The sequence below is a fragment of the Elephas maximus genome, chromosome 17 (genome assembly GCF_024166365.1).
Source record: "Elephas maximus indicus isolate mEleMax1 chromosome 17, mEleMax1 primary haplotype, whole genome shotgun sequence".
NCBI classification, from domain to species: Eukaryota; Metazoa; Chordata; class Mammalia; order Proboscidea; family Elephantidae; genus Elephas; species Elephas maximus.
The window spans coordinates 40937018-40956564 of record NC_064835.1 but is presented as its reverse complement, the minus strand read 5'-3'; the positions used below and the strand labels follow the sequence as shown (position 1 = coordinate 40956564).

Here is a 19547-nt window from a genome sequence, read left to right as displayed (position 1 = left end):
CCCGTACATATCTCTGAGGAAAGCGTGCCCCTGTTCTCTAGAGCGTACAGGTGGGTGGGTTCTGCATTCAGACCATGGGCACCCAGTGTTTTTGGTTGTAAGGACTAGGAGGTACTGGTTATCCTTTTACCCCTGTAGCGGATGGCTGGGTGATCTGAATGGAGCTACCAGTCTTTATGCCCCTGATGCGGAGAGGTGAGGACCGTGTTTAATACGTAAAGCAATGTCAAACATCAAACACCCAGCTCACCGCCACACAGGTGAAACGGTTTGAGTCTGCTAACAAGGGCCTATTCTCCCAAAATAGGCCTACACAGGTCCACGCAGAAGGAAAAGGTACTCAAAGTCCACGAACCGTTTATGGCTGCATAGGAGCCGTTTCTGTCCTGAGCTCTCCCGGTTAATGGAGCTGGCCAATTATCTTTTCCCCCAGTTACAAATTCATTCGTTCATCAAGGCAGGGAGGATGGCTCTAGGTGGTCAACAGGGCCTATCTCAGGCCCCGGGAAGTCAGCTGCTGAAGCTGGCTTGAGAGGGTTGCATGGGAAAATATACCCAAGTACTTAGCTTTTGCCAAGAGCTCTGTTCTTCTCTGGTTCCGGAGGTGTGAGTAGGCGGTGTGCCTGGCTGCTTCTCCCTGAGGAAACTGCAGCCGAACGCTAGCGCCAGCCTGCTGCCGCTGCTCCCAGGAATGGTGCCTGTGGGCTCCCCACAATTCAGGTCCAGTAACTCTTCTCCGCTTCTGAATGTCCTCTTCTCCCTCACCCCTCAGTTCGTTTTTTAAGCTTGCCTTTGATGCTCAGGGCTTCTAGCTTGTCATAGATATACTCGTTTCACTTGTCTTTGCAGGTCTTACTGGAAGCCTCTGTCTATTCTGCCATCTTGGCTCCTCCTCCCTTTTTTTTGTTTTAATCAAGAATTGGTGTTGTATTTTGTGAAATACTTTTTCTGTATTGTTTGGTATGATCGTTTTTTTTCTTAATATGATAGATAATATTGATAGAGTTGGTTATGATGTATTATCTTTTAATATATTGCAGAATTTCACTTGGTAATATTTTGTTGAGAGTTTTTGATTTGTATTAATAGAGTGTGTTAGTCTAGGTTTCTTTTGTTGTGCCGTCTTTGGTTTTGGCATTAGGGTAACGTTCTCTGATAAACTCGAGATTGTGTAGAAGTCTTTTATTTTTCCTTTAAATGTTTGTTAGAATTCTCCGGTGAAATCATCTATGCAGGCAGATTTTCTTTTTGGAAGGTTTTTAACTTTAAATTCAGTTTCTTTAAAAGTACCTGTTTCATCTTTGGTCAGTTTTGGTAGCCTCTGGTTTTTTTTAAGAAATCATTCTATTTCGTCTAAATTGTCAAATTTTATGGATGTAGACTCGTCGTATTCTCCTGTTATCTTTTTACGTGTCTGTGGTGTCATGCAGTGACATTCTCTCCTTTTTTCTTTTTACTGGTAATTTTTTTTCCTTTTTTTCGTCGTCAGCATTGCTAGTGGTCTACCAATTTAATTGCGCTTTTCAGTAATTCAGCTTTTGGTATCATCGATTTTTCTCTATTGATTTTCTGTTTTCATTTGTATCAGTTTCCAACATTTGTGCCATTTTCCTATTGGCTTCAATGGATTTGTTTTTCTCATTCATTTTCAACTTTTTTTTGTGTCTCATGATATGATGCGTAAATTTGCATTGTATCCTAGATATTTTAAGTATTTTCTCATGAGACAGTATTCTTCTACTGAAATATTCTAGTACAGTGGGTGTTCAATGTGTTCTGATTCACTTGTACATCCTGGCATAAACTTTAAAATATCAAAAGAAATACGTGCTTACATGCGTTAGCACTTTTATTTAAGGATATGATATATTAAAACCAGTATTACTTTTCCACTCTTCTTTATTGCTCAAAGGTGGGAAAGGTTTTTATTCCTGGACTGCCAGCTCCTTCCTTGTCAATGTCCAATACGATGCCTCGGCCCAGTACTCCACTTGACAGTATTAGTACTCCTAAGCCTCTTAGTAAGCTACTGGGATCCATGGAGGAGGTAAGAAATGGATTACATGTTGTTAAAAATTAATATCATTTTAAGTTTTGTCATATATTAGTTCTTTCTGTGATTAACTTTTTTTTTTCTGTTTCAAAAGTGACAAAATTGGAAATCTAGCTAATACTTCTGAGGGGAAATGTCTTCTAACACAAATGATTGAGTAAACATCTATTGAGCTCTCTGGCAATGTGTGAGGCACTTTTTAAAAGGGCTACACAGGATGAAAATGATATATTCTCTTCCATATAGAAATCTCACAATTTCCTTGAGTAGGATAGATGTACCGTCTGCAGAAGAAATTATAATTTAAAGTCAACGGTTAAGACCTCTGAATGAGGAATAAAAAGTACCATAGTAGATTAAATGAGGGCAAGACACATCCTAATGGGATGATGGGGCAGAACTAAAGCGTCATCTTCAGGAGGCATGGCTAACTTGTTTTGGACCTTGAGGGTAAGCAGGATATTTGTAGGTAGAAAGGGAGATGGGGGGCAAAAAGGAGTCACACAGGCATAGACAGGAAGACAGGAGAGTGCAGAATATTTTTTATGCATATCACTCTTTCCACTCCCTAGTGCACTTGTTAAGGACCCAGTGAATCTGTCGACTGAGTAAACACTTAAGAAAGTACCAATAGTCTTTTAGGTGTGCAGAGCAGAGGGAGGGGTAGTAATAATAACAATAACTGTTTTTTGAGCATTTTCTACGTGGTAGGCATTGTTCTAAGTGCTCTTTACATGTTAGGAAAACTTTATTGGGACGATACTGTTATGAAATTCAGGTACATAGAGATTACTTATCTAAGGAGATAGAGTTAATAATAAGAGATAGAATTAAAGTGCTGTTAAAGGAAGAAAAGATGAAAAGGAAGTTTTTATGCTGAATACAATTGCCAGGGCACTACAGAATTTTGAGGGTGCAGTAATGAGTATTAGTATCTATGTTTTAGGAAGATTTATCTTGGGATTGAAGGCAGGGAGATCAGTTAGACTTCAAGTGCAGTTGTTTGTGTCAGTATAAGTGGTTTTAAGAAGGTGTGAGCAAAGGCAGCATATGTGGAAATGAGGGGAGTGATGTGAGAGGCCCTGGAGAGGTGGAGATGGCAGAGTTTGTCACTTGGGCTGGGAAGACATGATGTGGAGTAAGACTCAGAGCTTCCAGAGTGACCTGGTGGACACCCATACTTACCACGTTAGGAAGCCTAGAGAAGGAGCCAGTCTGTCCCTGGGGGACATCTGAGTGCAGATGTTCAGGGGACAGTTCAAAATGAAGGTTAATGCTGACAATTGTATTGGAGAATGTCTGGGCCCTTGTTTTCTTTCTTTCTTTTTTTAGCATGTTCAGTAAGTGGGCTTTTCACTTTCAAGCCAGGACATTTGAAAACTTTCAAAAGGGGTGCTGAAGAAGCATCAGAGAGTTTTGAGTGATTTGAAAGAATGTCTTTTACGATGAAAAATGGTTCCCAAGTTTCTTAGAATTCCAGAAACTCAGGAATGGTTAGTGAGTATCTTTACGCAAGCCTTGAGATTATAGGGAGACTATTCTCTGTCACACTGGCTGATGGCTTTCCCACTTCTCTGAGCTGAATTGTTTCTGGCAGCTCTTGAAGTAGAAGCTGAAACATAGCAAATAAATCTTAGTGTGACTGACTCTTAGTGTAGACAGGATATTCACTTAGAGAAGTCCTGTGAGTGGGACGATATGAATACAAAAGGGTCAGTGATTATTACTGGGGCTTTAAAAGTGGAAGCATCTACGTGTAATTAGTAACAAAAATCATTTAAAATTTTTGTTTGCATATCTACAGTTGAACAAAGAAGTGTTCTTGTATTTTGAGAATAAACACTTGTCTAGAGGGGAAATACCACTAAATGTCATTGTTTTGCTTTCTCATTGCTCTTCTTTCTCTCTGAGGTCTTAGCTCCTCAGTCATGTCTGCATTGGTTGGCTCACATTATAGTTTACGTCTCTAGCCTTGTGAGATTGACAAAAGTGCTGCTGGCTTCTCTTCCTCTTAGCCATGGCCTTCCTTGCACATTGTCAGCCTGTCCGTATACTGCCTCCCATACTAAGACTTACAAATGCCCAGAGTGGGAAAAGCAATATAAGAATAGTGGCCCACTTATCTGTGGTTCCATTCTCTCTTAGATCTTGGCACCTCAAGTTTGAGTTGGCCTCCACAGATTTCTAGTGCCATTGATCAGATGTTTTGGTGGTTTATCCAACTTTCCGAGTTTTCTGTGGGAACCTGGGTCTGCTGCAAGCTGTTTTATTATAGCTGGATCAGAAGTCACCCATACAGAAATTTTAAATCATTACATAGAGTTGTTATACTGTATGCAAAAAAGAAATAGTTTTAAAAATAATTTCTCAAAAAATATTTGTGCTGTATTTATGACTTTCTTCAGGTTGTTCTGTTGTCTCCAGTTCCAGAACTAAGGGATTCCTCAAAGCTTCATGATTCTCTCTATAATGAAGATTGTACTTTCCAGCAGCTTGGAACTTACATTCATTCTGTAAGGGACCCTGTCCATAACAGAGTAACTTTAGTAAGTGTGTGTGTTTTTTTAAAGATCTTAAGTAGCTTTCCAGGAAATATGACTGTCATTTTCAACAGAATTATCTGAAAAATGAAATCAAACATTCCTCATGATTTGTTAAATCTCTTGTGTCGTTGTACTCTTTTACTTTAAATAACCTTAAAGTAACTCTGCTAAAGATTTCTAAAGTTTACTATACTGTTAAGTTGGTCAAAAACAAAAGCTTGTTAAACGAATTAAATTGTATGTTGATGGGATTTTTGTCCCTTCATTAAAGGTAAACCATCTTACAATAATTAAAAAGAAAATTGCCAGCAAAAAAGAAGCTGCCTGTTATTTATGCTGATTACCCTTAGTGTCTGTATAAAATCTGAGCACTTTTCTTTAAACAAAAAATTTGGAAAATATTTTTTAAATAAGCACAATTATAGTTTTTTTAAATTTGGAAATGTTCAGTTCTGTTGGAAGAATACTGTTTTTCATTTATTTTATTTAATTTTGCTAAAGAGTCTTGTAAATCATCAGCGATGGTTAAGATACTTAAAGACTTAGAATGCAGAAATGCTATTTACTTATCCCTGTTTGTTTCCGTTCACTTCATTAGGAACTGAGTAATGGCTCCATGGTTAGGATTGCTATTCCTGAAATTGCCACCTCTGAATTAGGTACGATTGAGATTCAGACTTCACTTCTGTGTGTTCTCAGTTTGATTTAAAAGATTTGGAGTAATTGCTGCTATATATTAGTAGTTGGGGTTTTAAAAATTTGCTGTTTTGAAGACTTAGGATCGAGATTTTCACTATGCAGAGAAGTTGTAAGGAACCAGGGATGCAGTCTGGTATCCCCTCCAAGTTTCCTCCAAGGCTGTGGTGGCAGAAATTATAGTATTATAGTCAGAATACAAACAGAGGTATTTTAATAAAGACTGGAGTCTGCTTGAATTATTACTTAAATACAGTTTATAAAATACTAGGTGGTGAATATTTCTGAACATGGAATTGTAAAAAAGGAACTGCAGAATTAAAAGGGATTTCCAAAAAATATAAGTTAAGAAAAGAATGCCTGTGTAAGAAAAGAAAATTTATGGCATCTATTAGTTTCAAAATTTAACTGCCAAAACAAGGCATTGGCAGATTGTGCGATTTCTGGAATTTTGTAAAGTAGACTAGAATGACTTTTATTTTAAGAACTTTCTTCCATTGGTGTAATGAATGATATTCTCAGTTGGTATAGAGATACCACACTTTTAAAAAAGTTATTTAGCCAGTAATCTCAAGACCAAGTATCTAGGAGTATTATAAGCCTAACAAAATATATTAAAACAAATAACGAATGAAACAAAAGTAATGTAAGGTCTTGTTCTTTACAGCGAAATAGAAGTCACACTGTTTATGTACTTGAGTGTATGTACTTTTCCCATAAAGGGATCCTCAGACCCTCATGAACATCTAACTTATTTTGATTTAACTGTAACAAACTTGGTTATTTGGTTTTATAGCATTTATTTCTGTTTGAGTCTAGCCTTTGCCATGTGTGTGCACACATAGCAATTTGATGAGAAAAGGGATATGCTACTGAGGATGGCCCTGGTCACAGTGACATTGGGGAAAAAAAAAAAACTGAAGAGAACGACAAGAATACGAAACCACTGCCGTTTGTGACCATTTACTACTAACGGCAAACCAAGGCCTCTTGACAGCAGTAGCCCTCCCTACCCTGAGGCTGTCACTGTATGACAGTGCAGTCGTAAGAGTTCATACCGATGGTCCTGAGTCATTCCTATTAGTGGATGAATATGTTAAATATTAAACATTTACTGAAGCATTTAAGCAATATTTCAGATGAATTTATTCATGTAGAAATTGTGTTTTTATTGGAATGACCTTTAATTGTCTAAACTAGGACATTTTCGAGAGTGAAAGGAGGAACTATAAATAATTGCTGGGGCAGTAGGTGTAAATGAGGGTTGTCTCAGGTAAACTGAGCTATTTGATCACCTTATTTCTGATTCAGAATTATTGATTGAAAGTACAGTCACATAGGAAAGCAGCTCTTATAGCCCTGTTGAATTCAGTAGTTGGTTTAAGTTTCGTACGATTGGCTAGGTAATGTTTGTATCCCACTGGTTCTTTAATGACACTTTTCTTTTCCTAGTTGGCATTTATATAGTAAACCCATAAAACCCATTGCTGACTCATAGAGACCATGGAGGACTGAGTAAAACTGCCCCGTAGGGTTTCCAAGGAGCAGCTGGGTAGTTGAGGATTGCCAACCTTTTGGTTAGCAGCCGAACTCTTAACTTTCTTATTGCAAGGGGAAAAGAAATGCATGGACAGGAAGCATACTAAAATTCATTTTTTCTTTTGATAGTACAAACGTGTTTGCAAGCAATTAAGTTTATCCTGCCAAAAGAAATAGCAGTTCAGATGCTTGTCAAGTGGTACAATGTCCACAGCGCTCCAGGAGGACCCAGTTATAACTCAGAGTGGAATTTATTTGTGACTTGTCTAATGAACATGATGGGTTATAACACAGACCGCTTAGCATGGACCCGAAATGTGAGTACCTTCATTTGTTCTTCTTCCTGAGTTATTCTGCTATCAGTATAATCTTTACATAATTGGTATTGTAACATTCAGATCACTTTAATCTCTGGTGGGTTTGAACCAGCGACCTTTCGGTTAGCAGCAGAGTGCTTAACCACTTCTCTACCAGGTTTCCTTAATTTAGTAATAGATATACCTTATTCACAATAATAGAATAATACTAAGGCTTATTATATCTATGTATTATAAATCAAATATTACCTAATATTTAATAATGACAGCTTACTACTAAATTTTAACTATTGAATCTTTATACTGTAGTAAAGCACGTTAGACTTTTTCTCGTTTTATCTTTGTAACATGACTACAGAGTTAGGTTTTATTGGTGAAGAAACTAGGTGACAGATCATAGACTTGTGATTTACCCAGAATCACAGACTGATTACTAATAGAACTGGGCCTAGACTGTGTCTTCTGACACATGGCTTAATGTTCTTTCCCGAAGCCTGTGTTTTTACACACTTATTGTTTGGCATATGAGGAGGTTGATTTAATTTGGGGGGGATTTAAAGTGCTGTAGCCTAAGTATCTACTCTGTTAATGGTATAAGATTGCATCCCTGGTCTCCCACCTTCACAGAACTTCATACTGACCCTTATTAGGTTATTTATAAAATCAAGGCAGTGTCTTCAGTATAGGTGATTTCTTTTTTTTAGCTCTTGCTTGGGTCACTCTGAAGAAATCAGTCTAGCACATACTTAGCACTGTCCAGGTAACACAGCTATACCTATGTATGCATTTTAGCCTTGAGTTAAGAAATTCAATGTTAAAAAAATTTTTTTTGTGTCTTTATTATAAACTATATATGCTTACTGAGGAAAATTTGGAAAACGGAAGAATTAAAAAGAAAAAAATAGTTATACCACTCACAAATGACTACTCTAAACATTTTTGTGTGTTGCCCTTTTTATTTTTATTTTTTGGAATAATTACTTTTATTTTGTCAAACAAGTTTAAATTTTTTTTTTATCGTACTTCAAGTGAAAATTTACAGCGTGAATTAGTTTCTCATTCAAAATTTTATACACAAATTGCCTTGTGACATTAATTGCGATCCCTCCAAGGTGATAGCACTCTCCTCATTTCCACCGGTATTCCTGTCCCTTCCTACCTTTTCATCTTTGCTTTTGGGCAGGTGCTGCCCATTTGTTCTCGTATACTTGATTGAACTAAAAATTACGTTCTTCGTGTGCATTATTGTTTCTTTTATACACCTGTCTAATCTTTGGCTGAAAGATGGACCTTGGGAGTGGCTTCAGTTCTGAGTTAGCAGGGTGTCCAGCAGGCCATATTCTCGGGGGTTCCTCCAGTAAGTGTGGTCTTTTTTTTTTTTTTTAACTTTTATTGAGCTTCAAGTGAACGTTTACAAATCAAGTCAGACTGTCACATATAAGTTTATGTACATCTTAGTCCGTACTCCCACTTGCTCTCCCCGTAATGAGTCAGCCCTTCCAGTCTCTCCTTTCGTGACAATTTTGCCAGCTTCCAACTCTCTCTATCCTCCCATCGCCCCTCCAGACAGGAGATGCCAACACAGTCTCAAGTGTCCATCTGATATAATTAGCTCACTCTTCATCAGCATCTCTCTCCTACCCACTGTCCAGTCCCTTTCATGTCTGATGAGTTGTCTTCAGGGATGGTTCCTGTCCTGTGCCAACAGAAGGTTTGGGGACCATGACCGCCGGGATTCCTCTAGTCTCAGTCAGACCATTAAGTATGGTCTTTTTATGAGAATTTGGGGTCTGCATCCCACTGATCTCCTGCTCCCTCAGGGGTTCTCTGTTGTGCTCCCAGTCATCAGTTGTGGCCGGGCACCAACTAGTTCTTCTGGTCTCAGGATGATGTAGGTCTCTGGTTTATGTGGCCCTTTCTGTCTCTTGGGCTCTTAGTTGTCGTGTGAAAGTGTGGTCTTTTTTTGTGTGTGTGTGAATTTGAATTTTGTTCTACATTTTTCTCCCACTCTATCCAAGACCGTCTGTTGTGATCCCTGTCAGAGTGGTCGGTGGTGGTAGCCAGGCACCATCTAGTTCTGGGCTCAGGCTGGTGGAAGCTGTGGTTCATGTGGTCCATTAGTCCTTTGGACTGATATCATTGTCTTTGGTTTCCTTCATTATCCTTTACTCTGGATGGGATGGAATCTATACATGTATCTTAGCTGGCTACTCAAAAGCTTTTAAGACCCCAGACACTACTCACCAATAGGGTATAGAATGTTTTCTTTATGAACTATGTTATGCCAGTTGAGCTAGATGTTCCCTGAGACCATGGTCCTCAGCCCCTTTGACTTGGTCTCTCAAGGTGTTCAGATTGTGTAGAAAGCTTCTATGACTTTGCCTTGGTCCAGTTGTGCTGCCTTCATCCATATTGTGTGTTGTCTTTCCCTTCACCAAAGTTAACTCTTATCTACTATCTAGTTAGTGATTTCCCCTCCACTTACCTCCCCTACCTAGTAACCATCAAAGATAGTTTTTTTGTGTGTAAACCTTTTCTTGAGTTTTTACGATAATAGTCTCATACAACATTTGTTCTCTTGTGATTGACTTATTTCTCTCAGTATAGTGCTGTCTGAGTTTTTATCAGGAATGTATGTTGTACTTTATTAAATGCCTTTTCCGTGTCAATTGAGATGACCGTGTGATTCTTTTGTTCTGTTTATGTGGTGGATTATGTTGATTGATTTTCTAGTGTTGAACCATCCTTGCATACCTGGTATGAATCCCAGTTGGTTGTCGTGTATTATTTTTTTTGATATGATGCTGAATTCTATTGGTTAGAATTTTGTTGAGTATTTTTGCATCTATATTCATGAGAGATATTGGTCTGTAATTTTCTTTTTTTGTGGTGTCTTTGCCTTTGGTATCAGGGTTATGCTCGGTCCATGGAATGTATTTGGGAGTATTCCTTCCTTTTCTATGCACTGAAATAGTGTGAGTAGTACCAGTGTGAGCTCTTCCCTGAATGTTTGGTAGGAATTCTCCAGTGAAGCCATCTGGGCCAGGGTTTTTTTTTGTTATTAGGAGTTTTTTTTTTTTTTTTTTTTTTAACCTCTTCAGTCTCTTTTTTTATTGGTCTGTTCAGATTTTCTATCTCAGTTTGTGTTAGTTTCAGTAGGTAGTGTGTTTCTAGAAATTTGTCCATTTCCTCTAGGTTCTCAAATTTGTTGGAGTACAGTTTTTCATAGTCTTCTGTTATGATCCCTTTTATTTCAGTTAGGCCTATTGTAATGTTCCCTGTGTCATTTCTTATTTGGGCTATTTGCTTCCTCTCCTGTTTTTCTTTTGTCAATTTGGCCAGTGGTTTGTTGATTTTGTTGATGTTTTCAAAGAGCCAACTTTTGGTCTTGTTCACTGTATTGTTTTTCTGTTCTGTATATCATTTATTTATTTCTGCTCCAATCTTTATTACTTTCTTTCTTGGTGCCTGTGGACCTCTTTTGCTCTTTTTTTGTTTGAGTTATAGGGCTTACATTTTGATTTTTGCCCATTTTTTTTTTTTGATGTGTGCATTTATTGTTATAAATTGATCTCTGAGCACTGTCTTTGCTGCATCCCAAAGGTTTTGGTATGATGTATTTTAATTCTCATTTGATTCTAACAATTTTTGATTTCCTCTTGGAGTTCTTCTATTACCCAGTTGTTTTTAAGCAAAATGTTATTCAGTTTCCATGTATTATTATTTTTTACTTGCTCTTTGTGTTATTGATTTCTACTTTTATGATGTTGTGATCAGAGGGAATGGTTTCTATTATTTTGATGTTTTTTGTTGAGGGTTGCTTCGTGGCCTAAAATGTGGTATCTTCTGGAGAATATTCCCTGTGTGCTGGAAAAGAATGTATACTTTGTTGCTGTTGGGTAGAGTGTTCTTTATATGTGTATGAAGTCAAGCTGGTTGATTTTGACCTTTGTATCTGCTGTATCTTTGTTGAGTTTCTTTCTAGATGTTGAGTCCTTTACTGAGAGTGGTGTGTCGAAGTCTTCTACTATTATGTGGAACTGTCTATTACTCTTTTCAGTGCCGTTAGGGTTGGTTTTATGTATTTTGGAGCCCTGTTGTTGGGTGCCTAGATATTTATTAAGGTTATGTCTTTGTGGCACATTGTTCTTTTAATCATTATATAATATCCTTTAATCATTATCTAATGTCCTTCTTTGACTTTTATGATTGGTTTTGCCTTGAAGTCTGTTCTACCTGAGATTAGTATGGTCATTCCTACTCTCTTTTGGGTACTATTCCCTTGATGTTTTTTTCCATCCTTTGATTTTTAAAATACTTACCTCTTTGTGTCTGAGTGTGTTTCTTGTAGACAGCCTTTTGGTGGGTCGTGTTTTTTTAATCCATTCTGCCACTCTGTCTCTTTATGGGTGCATTTTAACCATTTATATTCAGTGTGATTATTGATAGATACAAGTTTACTGCTGTCATATTCTTTTTTTTTTTTTGTGGTGCTGACGTTTTCTTTGTTTCTCTTACTTTACCGTGCTGAGTTCCTTTTTTTTTATTTTCTTCTCATTATTATAGATTGTATGTTTACTGAGTTTTTATGTTTATTTTGATGAATAGCTTTATTAACTTTCTTTTTGGCTTTATTGAAATTTACCCTTATGTTCGTTAGTTTGAACCAGTTTTTATTACTTGGTACTGCCTTGACTTCCTTTCCATTTGTAAGTTTTATAACTACACTCTTTATTTCCCTTTTATTGTTTTGACATTGGTGTCATTTACAGATTGTTGTATCTGGTTCCTTGTTTTAAGTTTTTTTAGCTTTGTTTTATTATTGAGAGTTCTTTACCTAGGTTGGTATCTGTTTATGCTCTCCTGTGCCCCAGACTCAGGTCGTTGCTTGAGGTTGTTGTTTCTCTAACCAAGGACTCCGTTTAGTATTTCTTGTATGTTTGGTTTGATTTTTACAAATTCCCATAATTTCTGTTTATCTGGCAATATCCTAATTTTTGTCATCGTATTTTACAAAGAATTTTGCAGGACATATTGTTCTTGGTTGGCGGTTTTTTTCTTTCAAGGTTTTATCTCTATCATGGCATTGCCTTCTTGGAGCCGTGGTGGCACAGTGGTTAAGAGTTTGGCTGCTAGCCAAAGGTTGGCAGTTGGGATTCATCAGCCGTTCCTTGGAAACACTATGGGGTAGTTCTGTAGGGTCCTATAGGGTCACTACGAGTTGGAATCTACTCGTCGGCAACAGGTTTGGTGTTTTTTGGTATTGCCTTCTTACCCACATAGTTTCTGCCAAGTAATCAGAGCTTGGTCTTATTGCTTCCCCTTTGTAAATGACTTTTTGTTCTTCTCAAGCTGCTCTTGGGATTCTTTGTCTTTGGTTTTGACATGTCTTGGTGATTTTCTTTTGGGTTCTGCCTTATATGGGGTTTGTTGAGCTTCTTGGTTGGTCAGTATTTTGTCTTTCATTATATTTGGGAAGTTTTCTGCCAGCAGTTCTCCAACAGTCTTCTCTGTGTTTTCCATTTTCTTACCCTGTTCTGGGACTCTGATCATATGCAGATTTTTCTCTTGGTTATGTCCTACATGATTGTTAAGTTTTCTTTGTCTTTCTTCATTCTTTTCTCTGATTTTTCCTCAAAGTGGCGTCTACGTATTTGTCTTCAATTTCGCTGATTCTGCCTTCCATTGTTTCAGATATGCTCCTAAAGTCTTTATTGAGGTCTCCATTTCTGAAGTTTTGTTGTTTTTCTTTTTTATTTCTAGTTGCTGTTTTTGTATGATTTTTTTTTTTTTGACGTTTTGTTCTTGTATTATTTTCCTGAACTCTTCTATTGCTTTGTCTGTGTTTTCCTTGCTTTTAGCTATGTTTTTGTTGGTTTTGTCAGTGTTTTCCGTGATACGGTCTTTTTTCCCCCTTGATTTTGTCAGCGTTTTCTTGATCTCTTTTCTCATCTCTTAAAAATTTTTTTTTGGAGACCCCTAAATATTGGTCTTTTGAATTCCATAATAGGCAGTTCTTTTGCCTCTTTTTCTACTGGAAAGTTATCTGATTGTTTATTTTGGTCACTTGTTGAAACTATCTTGTCCTGCTTTTTAATATGTTTTGACATTGCTGTTTCTGAGACATCCAGGTATTCTTTACTTACTGATTGTATGTTCATTTGTTTTGTCCTGCTTTTTTGTTTTGATATGTCAGGGTGGATGGGCTGGGTGTGCTTTGCTGCTAGATCATCTCTGGGCAAGATAGCTCTCACCGTCTTCTCTGAGTGAGCAGGGAAGCAGCAGGCAGTGTGAACTCTCTTTGCTGTACACTGGTTTGGCATGGTGGCTGAGGGCAGACTGGATCAGTGCTGTCTGCCTCATTATGTTTGTCCAGTGGAGTGGGAGCATTCACAGCCCCTCCCCAGATGGGTTGGGGTGTTGGACAGGGAGTGGACGGGCTTGCTTCCCACCCTTCTGCAGTTGGTCGAGTGTGGGATGGGAGGCCCAGAGTGTGGTGAGCCTGAGCACCAGTGGTGATGCTGGGGCTGGTGGGAAATGGGGGAACGTGGTGTAAGGATCTAGTTGGGAGAGAGAATGAAAAGAAAAGAGAGTAGGAGAAAGAAAAGGTGGAGTGTTGGAAGCCAGCACATGGAATGGGGTAGACCCAGGGGATGGGGTGGAGTGGGGGGAGGGAGGTGATGTACAGGGCTAGGTTGCAGGGAGAAAGCCATGAAAGAAAGAAACAGAAAACGCAAAGAAAAAAATGGCAGTGTAGCGGGGGCTGGCACGTGGGGGCAGGGCAGACCTTGGGCAGTGGCCCAGTAAGTCGGTGGCTCTCTAGCCATAGTGGCACACCGGTGGCCGGCGGGGAGCAGGGAGTTGGCATATGGGCTAGGTGGGAGGGAGAAAGGACAGGAAGAAAAGAAAAAAAGGGTGGCGTGGTGGGGGCTAGTAAGTCAGGCTCAGTGGACCCAGAGGCCGGTGGGAAGGGAAGGGAGGTGGTGTATGGGGCTAGTGGAGGGACAAAGAAGAGGAAGAAAGAGAAAAAAAAATGGCTGCAAGGCGGGAGAAGGTAGGTGGAGGTGAGGCGGACCTGTGGCAGCTAGCCAAGGCGCTTGTGGCTCTCTAACTGCAGTGGTGGCGTGGGAGGGAGAAAACAGAGAGAAAAAAGATAACTGTGCAGCAGGAGTCAGTAGGAAGTGGGGTAGGTGACATATGGGGCTAGGTGGGAGGGAGAAAGAAAAGGACAAAAAGAGAGAAGAAAAGCCATGTGGCCTGAGGAGATGAAGTGGGCCTGGGCTTGGGGTGGCTTTTATTGTGGGCCATGGTGGTTGAGGCTGCCAGGCTCGAGGGGTTGTTGCCGTAAGGGTGAGCAGTGTTGAAGTGTGTTTCTCTTGTTACCTGTATCTCTTTCTCCAGTTGGGAGCTCCATGAAGTTGCCTCCCCGTAATCCCTATCTGGGGTTGTTTCTGGCTATGTTCCAATATGGTGATACTGTATCATTAGCAGACAGGGAACCTCCACTCTGTATTTCTCTTCTTTCTGTCAGTTTTGTCTTCCATTTGGTGTTGGGTCTCATTTTTTATCCTTTCATTTGATGCTCAGGGTTTCAGGATTGATGTTTGTATCTGTTTTACTTAGTTTTTCAAGTGTTTGCTGGAGAGGAATGGCATGATGCGTCTAAGGTGCCATGTTGGCTCTATCTCCTTGGTGTGTTGCCTTTTAGATAAAGATGGTATCAGTGAAAATGTCCCATATCATTAAAAGCTCTTCAAAACACCCCCTATTTTTATTCTTTGTGTGGTAGGCTATCATGTGGTATTATCATAAGTAACCAGTACCTAATATTTAGACATCATTGTGTCAGTCTTTTTTCTTATTATGAATAATTGCTGTCCTGTAGGGTCGCTATGAGTCGAAATCGACTCGACGGCATTGGTTTTTGTGGTTATCCTTTTACACACAGGTCTTTAACCACATCTGTAGTCATTTCCCAAGAATTAAACCTCAGAAGCAACATTACTGGGTCAGATAATGTTCAAAAGGGCTGTTCAATTCATACTACCTCTACCATTGTTTAAAAGTGCCAGTTTCACCACATTGATTATTTCTGGTGTGGGAAACCTTTACCAACCTATTGAGAAATTGTGTCTTATATCTGTATAAGTAAATGGGAATGATTTAAAAAAATTTTTATTGTTAATTTATAGTTCTTTTATTTGACTTCCATTTCATTTCATGTCTTTTGCCCATGTTTTAGTCTCATTTTAGTCCAGCATCCAAAGTAATCCTGTCAGATAAAGTCAGATCATGTCACTCTTCTGCTTAGACTCCTCTAGTGGTTTTCCATCTCTCTCATAGTAAAAGCCAAAGGCCTGCAAGACACCATGTGACCCAGTCCTCTCTTACATCTCTGATCTTATCTCTTACTCATCCCTGCCTTGCCTACATTGTCCCACCCACACTGGCGTCCATGCTGTTCCTTGAGCACACCAGGCATATTCCTGCCTCAGGGTCTTTAGACTTGCTGTTGCCTCTATAGAAGATGCCTTCCCCCAGACGTGACCTGCCCCTGCCTCTCCTCTACTACTCAGGCCATTCTTCATATGCCTTGTTGATTCTCACACCTTGTTCCATATTTTTTATACCCTTTCTGTGTTTTGTTTTTCTCTGTAACACTTAGTAATTAAATATAATATACAATATATTTTACTTATTTATTTTGTGAGTCCCCCCTCATAAAATACATAAACATACGGTGTATTTATATTGGTATGTTGTATTTGTGTTGGTATATTATAAAATATGTGGAATATTATATTTATATGGTATGGTGTAAATATAATATAGCATATATTAAGGTATATGCTATATTATATTTTAAAATATATGGTATATTTATATTGGAATATAAATTCTATCGGGAGAGATTTTTGTTAATTTTGTTCCCTACTTTCTCTCTAGGATCTGTAGCAGTACCTGGTATAGATGGATACTAAGCATTCATTTTTTTTCCATCTGAGTGAGATTATTTTTAAGAGTTTGTTTCTGTCATGGCATATGAAGGAGTTGCCGTCTGTAAAATCCTGGAGAAAAGCCTTACTGGAAAGATGGGGACAATTTTCTTATTCTAAACAATTGTGTGGGAGCCATCTCATCCCAAATTTTCCATTCTTTATTAAATATGAATAGATTGAGCCTTATATAAACTGAGAATTTCTACAACATGAGTAAGCCCACTTGAGCTTTTTATTGTTTTTATGTCTTGCTGTCCTGGGAAACTGGTCGATCATTGTGCCCCAGTCTAGCAGAGAACTGGTGGCCGCCTCTTGTTTCTATGTTGTAGGGATGACTGAGCACCCACCATTTTTTCTTTTGTAAAGAAGGGCATGGCTCTCTAACTTATGTATTACATGATAGCCTTTTTTAAAATTGTACTTTAGATGAAAGTTTACAGAACAAAATAGCTTCTCATTAAACAATTAGTACACATATTGTTTTGTGACATTGGTTACCAACCCCACGACATGTCAACAATTTTCCCTTCCCTATAACCAGCTTTCCTATCCCCTCCTGCCTTCTACTTCTTGCCCCTGGGCTGGTGTGTCCCTTTAGTCTCATTTTGTTTTATGGGTCTGTCTAATCTTTGGCTGAAGGTTGAACCTCGGGAGTGACTTCTAAAAGGGTGTCTGGGGGCCGTATTCTCAGGGTTTTTCTAGTCTCTGTCAGGCCAATAAGTCTGGTCTTTTTTGTGAGTCAGAATTTTGTTCTACATTTTTCTCCAGCTCTGTCCTAGACACTCTACTTTGATCCCATGTCAGAGCAGTTGGTGGTGGTAGGTGGGTACCATCTAGTTGTGCTGGACTAAGTCTGGTGGAGGCTGTGGTAGTTGTGGCCCATTAGTCCTTTGTACTAATCTTTCCCTCGTGTCTTTGGTTTTCCTCATTTGCCCTTGCTTCAGATGTAGTGAGTCCAGCGGGGTATCTTAGATGGCTGCCTACAGCATGATGGTCTTAAAGGACGAAACAAGGAAATCAGTTCTTGAGATCAACGTAGCTTTGGCATTCATAGTTAAACTTTTGCCATATTTTGTCCTCATAGTCAAAGCTCAGGATGAAATTATCTTCATTGGCAAATGGTTTTCATTTTGCTTTTTCTTCATTTATCCATTTTGGTTTCATTTATATAATTGGGTAGAGAGCAGTGTGTAAAAAGCTTCTGCCAGTAACTAGTTACAGTATTTTTGGCATTTCTTTGGCCAAAAGAAATTTGCTGATGTGCTAAGTCAGGGCACAGGATCACACACTTTCTTTCTTTCTGGTTCTCACATTATGTGAATAGTTGTGTTTGGTTAACTTTACATGTCTTTTGGGATATTCATTTTTTTATGAGATATTGAGCCCCTTTTGTGGGCTAGGCATGATGTCAGGCTTTTCAGATACGCTCTAGGCAAGACAGAGTGTTCCTTTCATCATGGAATTTACTATCAAGAAGAAACAGATAAATATTTTTACATACAGGTTATAGATTAAGGGCAGGGATCCACAAAAGTGTATAACGAGTTGCCCAACCTGAGAAATGCTAAAAGAATGAAAATCAGATCCATATATGTCACAAAGAGTTATCCATATCACTTTCTGCTGTTCTCGCCTATAACTCCAGGTCTTTATGAGTCTCAGAACTATGACAGGGACATTCTTTTTGACTGTCAGACTTAGATTTTGTGTGTGTGTGTGTGTGTGTGCGTGAGTGTGTCGTAGTTTAGTTGGAGCTTTAGGTAACATAGCAGTCATTTTATTCTGTTGCTTTGATTTCACTCTCATTACAAGGTTTTGATAGTGTGTGTGAGTTGCTTGTGTTTTACTTGAATACTTCATAAGGAAACTTTTCTCTTGGTAGTATTTATATATGAAAATTGCCGTTTTACCATTTATCTATGTTTGGTTTTATACAGAAATCAGTTTTCTTTCCAACGAATAAGATTGTTATCAGGTGGAAACCCCAGGTTCTCACTCAGCATGGCTTGTATTGGCCAGTAAATGAGAGACCGAGGTGGGAGAACAAAAAGGCACCATTATTTCATTGTACAAGGAAATGGAGTCAGTCGATGCTTACTGCTGCCAAGACTGCTTGCCAAACAGGCCGGTTACTTTTACAGGGGTTTACAAGTAGGGAGTTCATACGAGTTACGTCAGCAGCTTTCTTAATCATACTACGCAGGCGCAGTTGGATTTATGTATAACCTTCAAGCAAAAGCAGGATTCACATGGAAAGCTGAGAGGAGGGGAGCCCAGCAAAGGAAATGATTTTACAATACCATACTGTAGGGGAGGAAGCCAGGTAAAGAATACAGCACTGTGGGGGTTCTGTCTCAAGATTAATTGGTGGTGATAGCATAGGAAAAGACATTGCCATTTATAGAGTTACAGTGGTTAAGTTGGTTTGATCATGTCAGCAGGAAAGACTAATAGCTAGAAAAGGATATCATGTTTAGTAAAGTAGAGGGTCTGCAAAAACGAGAAACTCTCAATGAGATGGATTGACACAGTAGCCACAGCAGTGTACTCAAATGTGCTAATGATCGTGAAGATGGCACAGGACTGGGCAGCTTTTCATTCTCTTACACATAAGGTCACCATTAGTCAAAGTTGCCTCAATGGCAGCTAACAGCAACAATAATAAAGTTGGTAACACAGTGCCCACATGAGGTAGCAGGGCATCAAAGGTTATGTCAGAGGGAGATGAAGAAGAATGAGCCTTCAGAAAATTTCTTTTATGTAATTAAATATTGGTTAGTATAGGTTAGGTATTTTTTTTTTTTTTTTTATAGGTTAGGTATTACAACAAAGACTCCAAAAGATACAGTGGCTCAAACACAGTAGAAATGTCTGTTTTGCTTACATAATAGTGCCTAGCAGATAAACAGATCAGATTGCACGGTTATTCAAGGACTGAGGCTTTGATATTGGATACTTGAGGCTGCAGATATTGCCTTGGGGTTGATTTCATTCCAATTGAGTAGAAGTGGAAAAGAGCCTGGAGGAGCATGTGTGGAAGTTTTCATGCATTGGGCCTAGAAGTGATAACGTATATATTCATTCATAGTCACACTGTCATAGGTCCACACTTAACTCCAAGGAAAGCAAGAGTATGTAGTCTAGTTATTAGGCTCTGTGCTATAGACAGATGCTAAATAAATATCTGTTTGGTTTTAACAGTTGGCTAACGTTGGGTTGAGTCTGTTAGACTTCGCATACTTTGGATATGCCAAAGATGTTTGTCCTGCTAAAGGTGTGATAATCTGTGTCATCACAAAAGTAGGAGAGGAGAAGAAACTACCACTACAGTATCCGTATGCCCAGGCACTGTCCTAGACCCTTTATATGTATTTTTTTTCATTTAATCTTTACAATAATC

The 19547-nt window shown here is 38.7% G+C and overlaps 1 protein-coding gene across 3 annotated transcripts in view; it reads left to right on the top strand.

Annotated features, from left to right (window-relative positions):
• ANAPC1 (anaphase promoting complex subunit 1) overlaps nucleotides 1-19547 on the top strand; it is a 184893-nt gene that overhangs the window by 31396 nt on the left and 133950 nt on the right. For all 3 annotated transcript variants that reach the window (XM_049857675.1, XM_049857674.1, XM_049857673.1), the window contains 4 exons: nucleotides 1913-2047; nucleotides 4459-4599; nucleotides 5195-5255; nucleotides 6961-7148. In XM_049857675.1, coding sequence (XP_049713632.1) covers nucleotides 1913-2047; nucleotides 4459-4599; nucleotides 5195-5255; nucleotides 6961-7148 — 525 coding nt within the window. The remainder of the gene's footprint in view (nucleotides 1-1912; nucleotides 2048-4458; nucleotides 4600-5194; nucleotides 5256-6960; nucleotides 7149-19547) is intronic.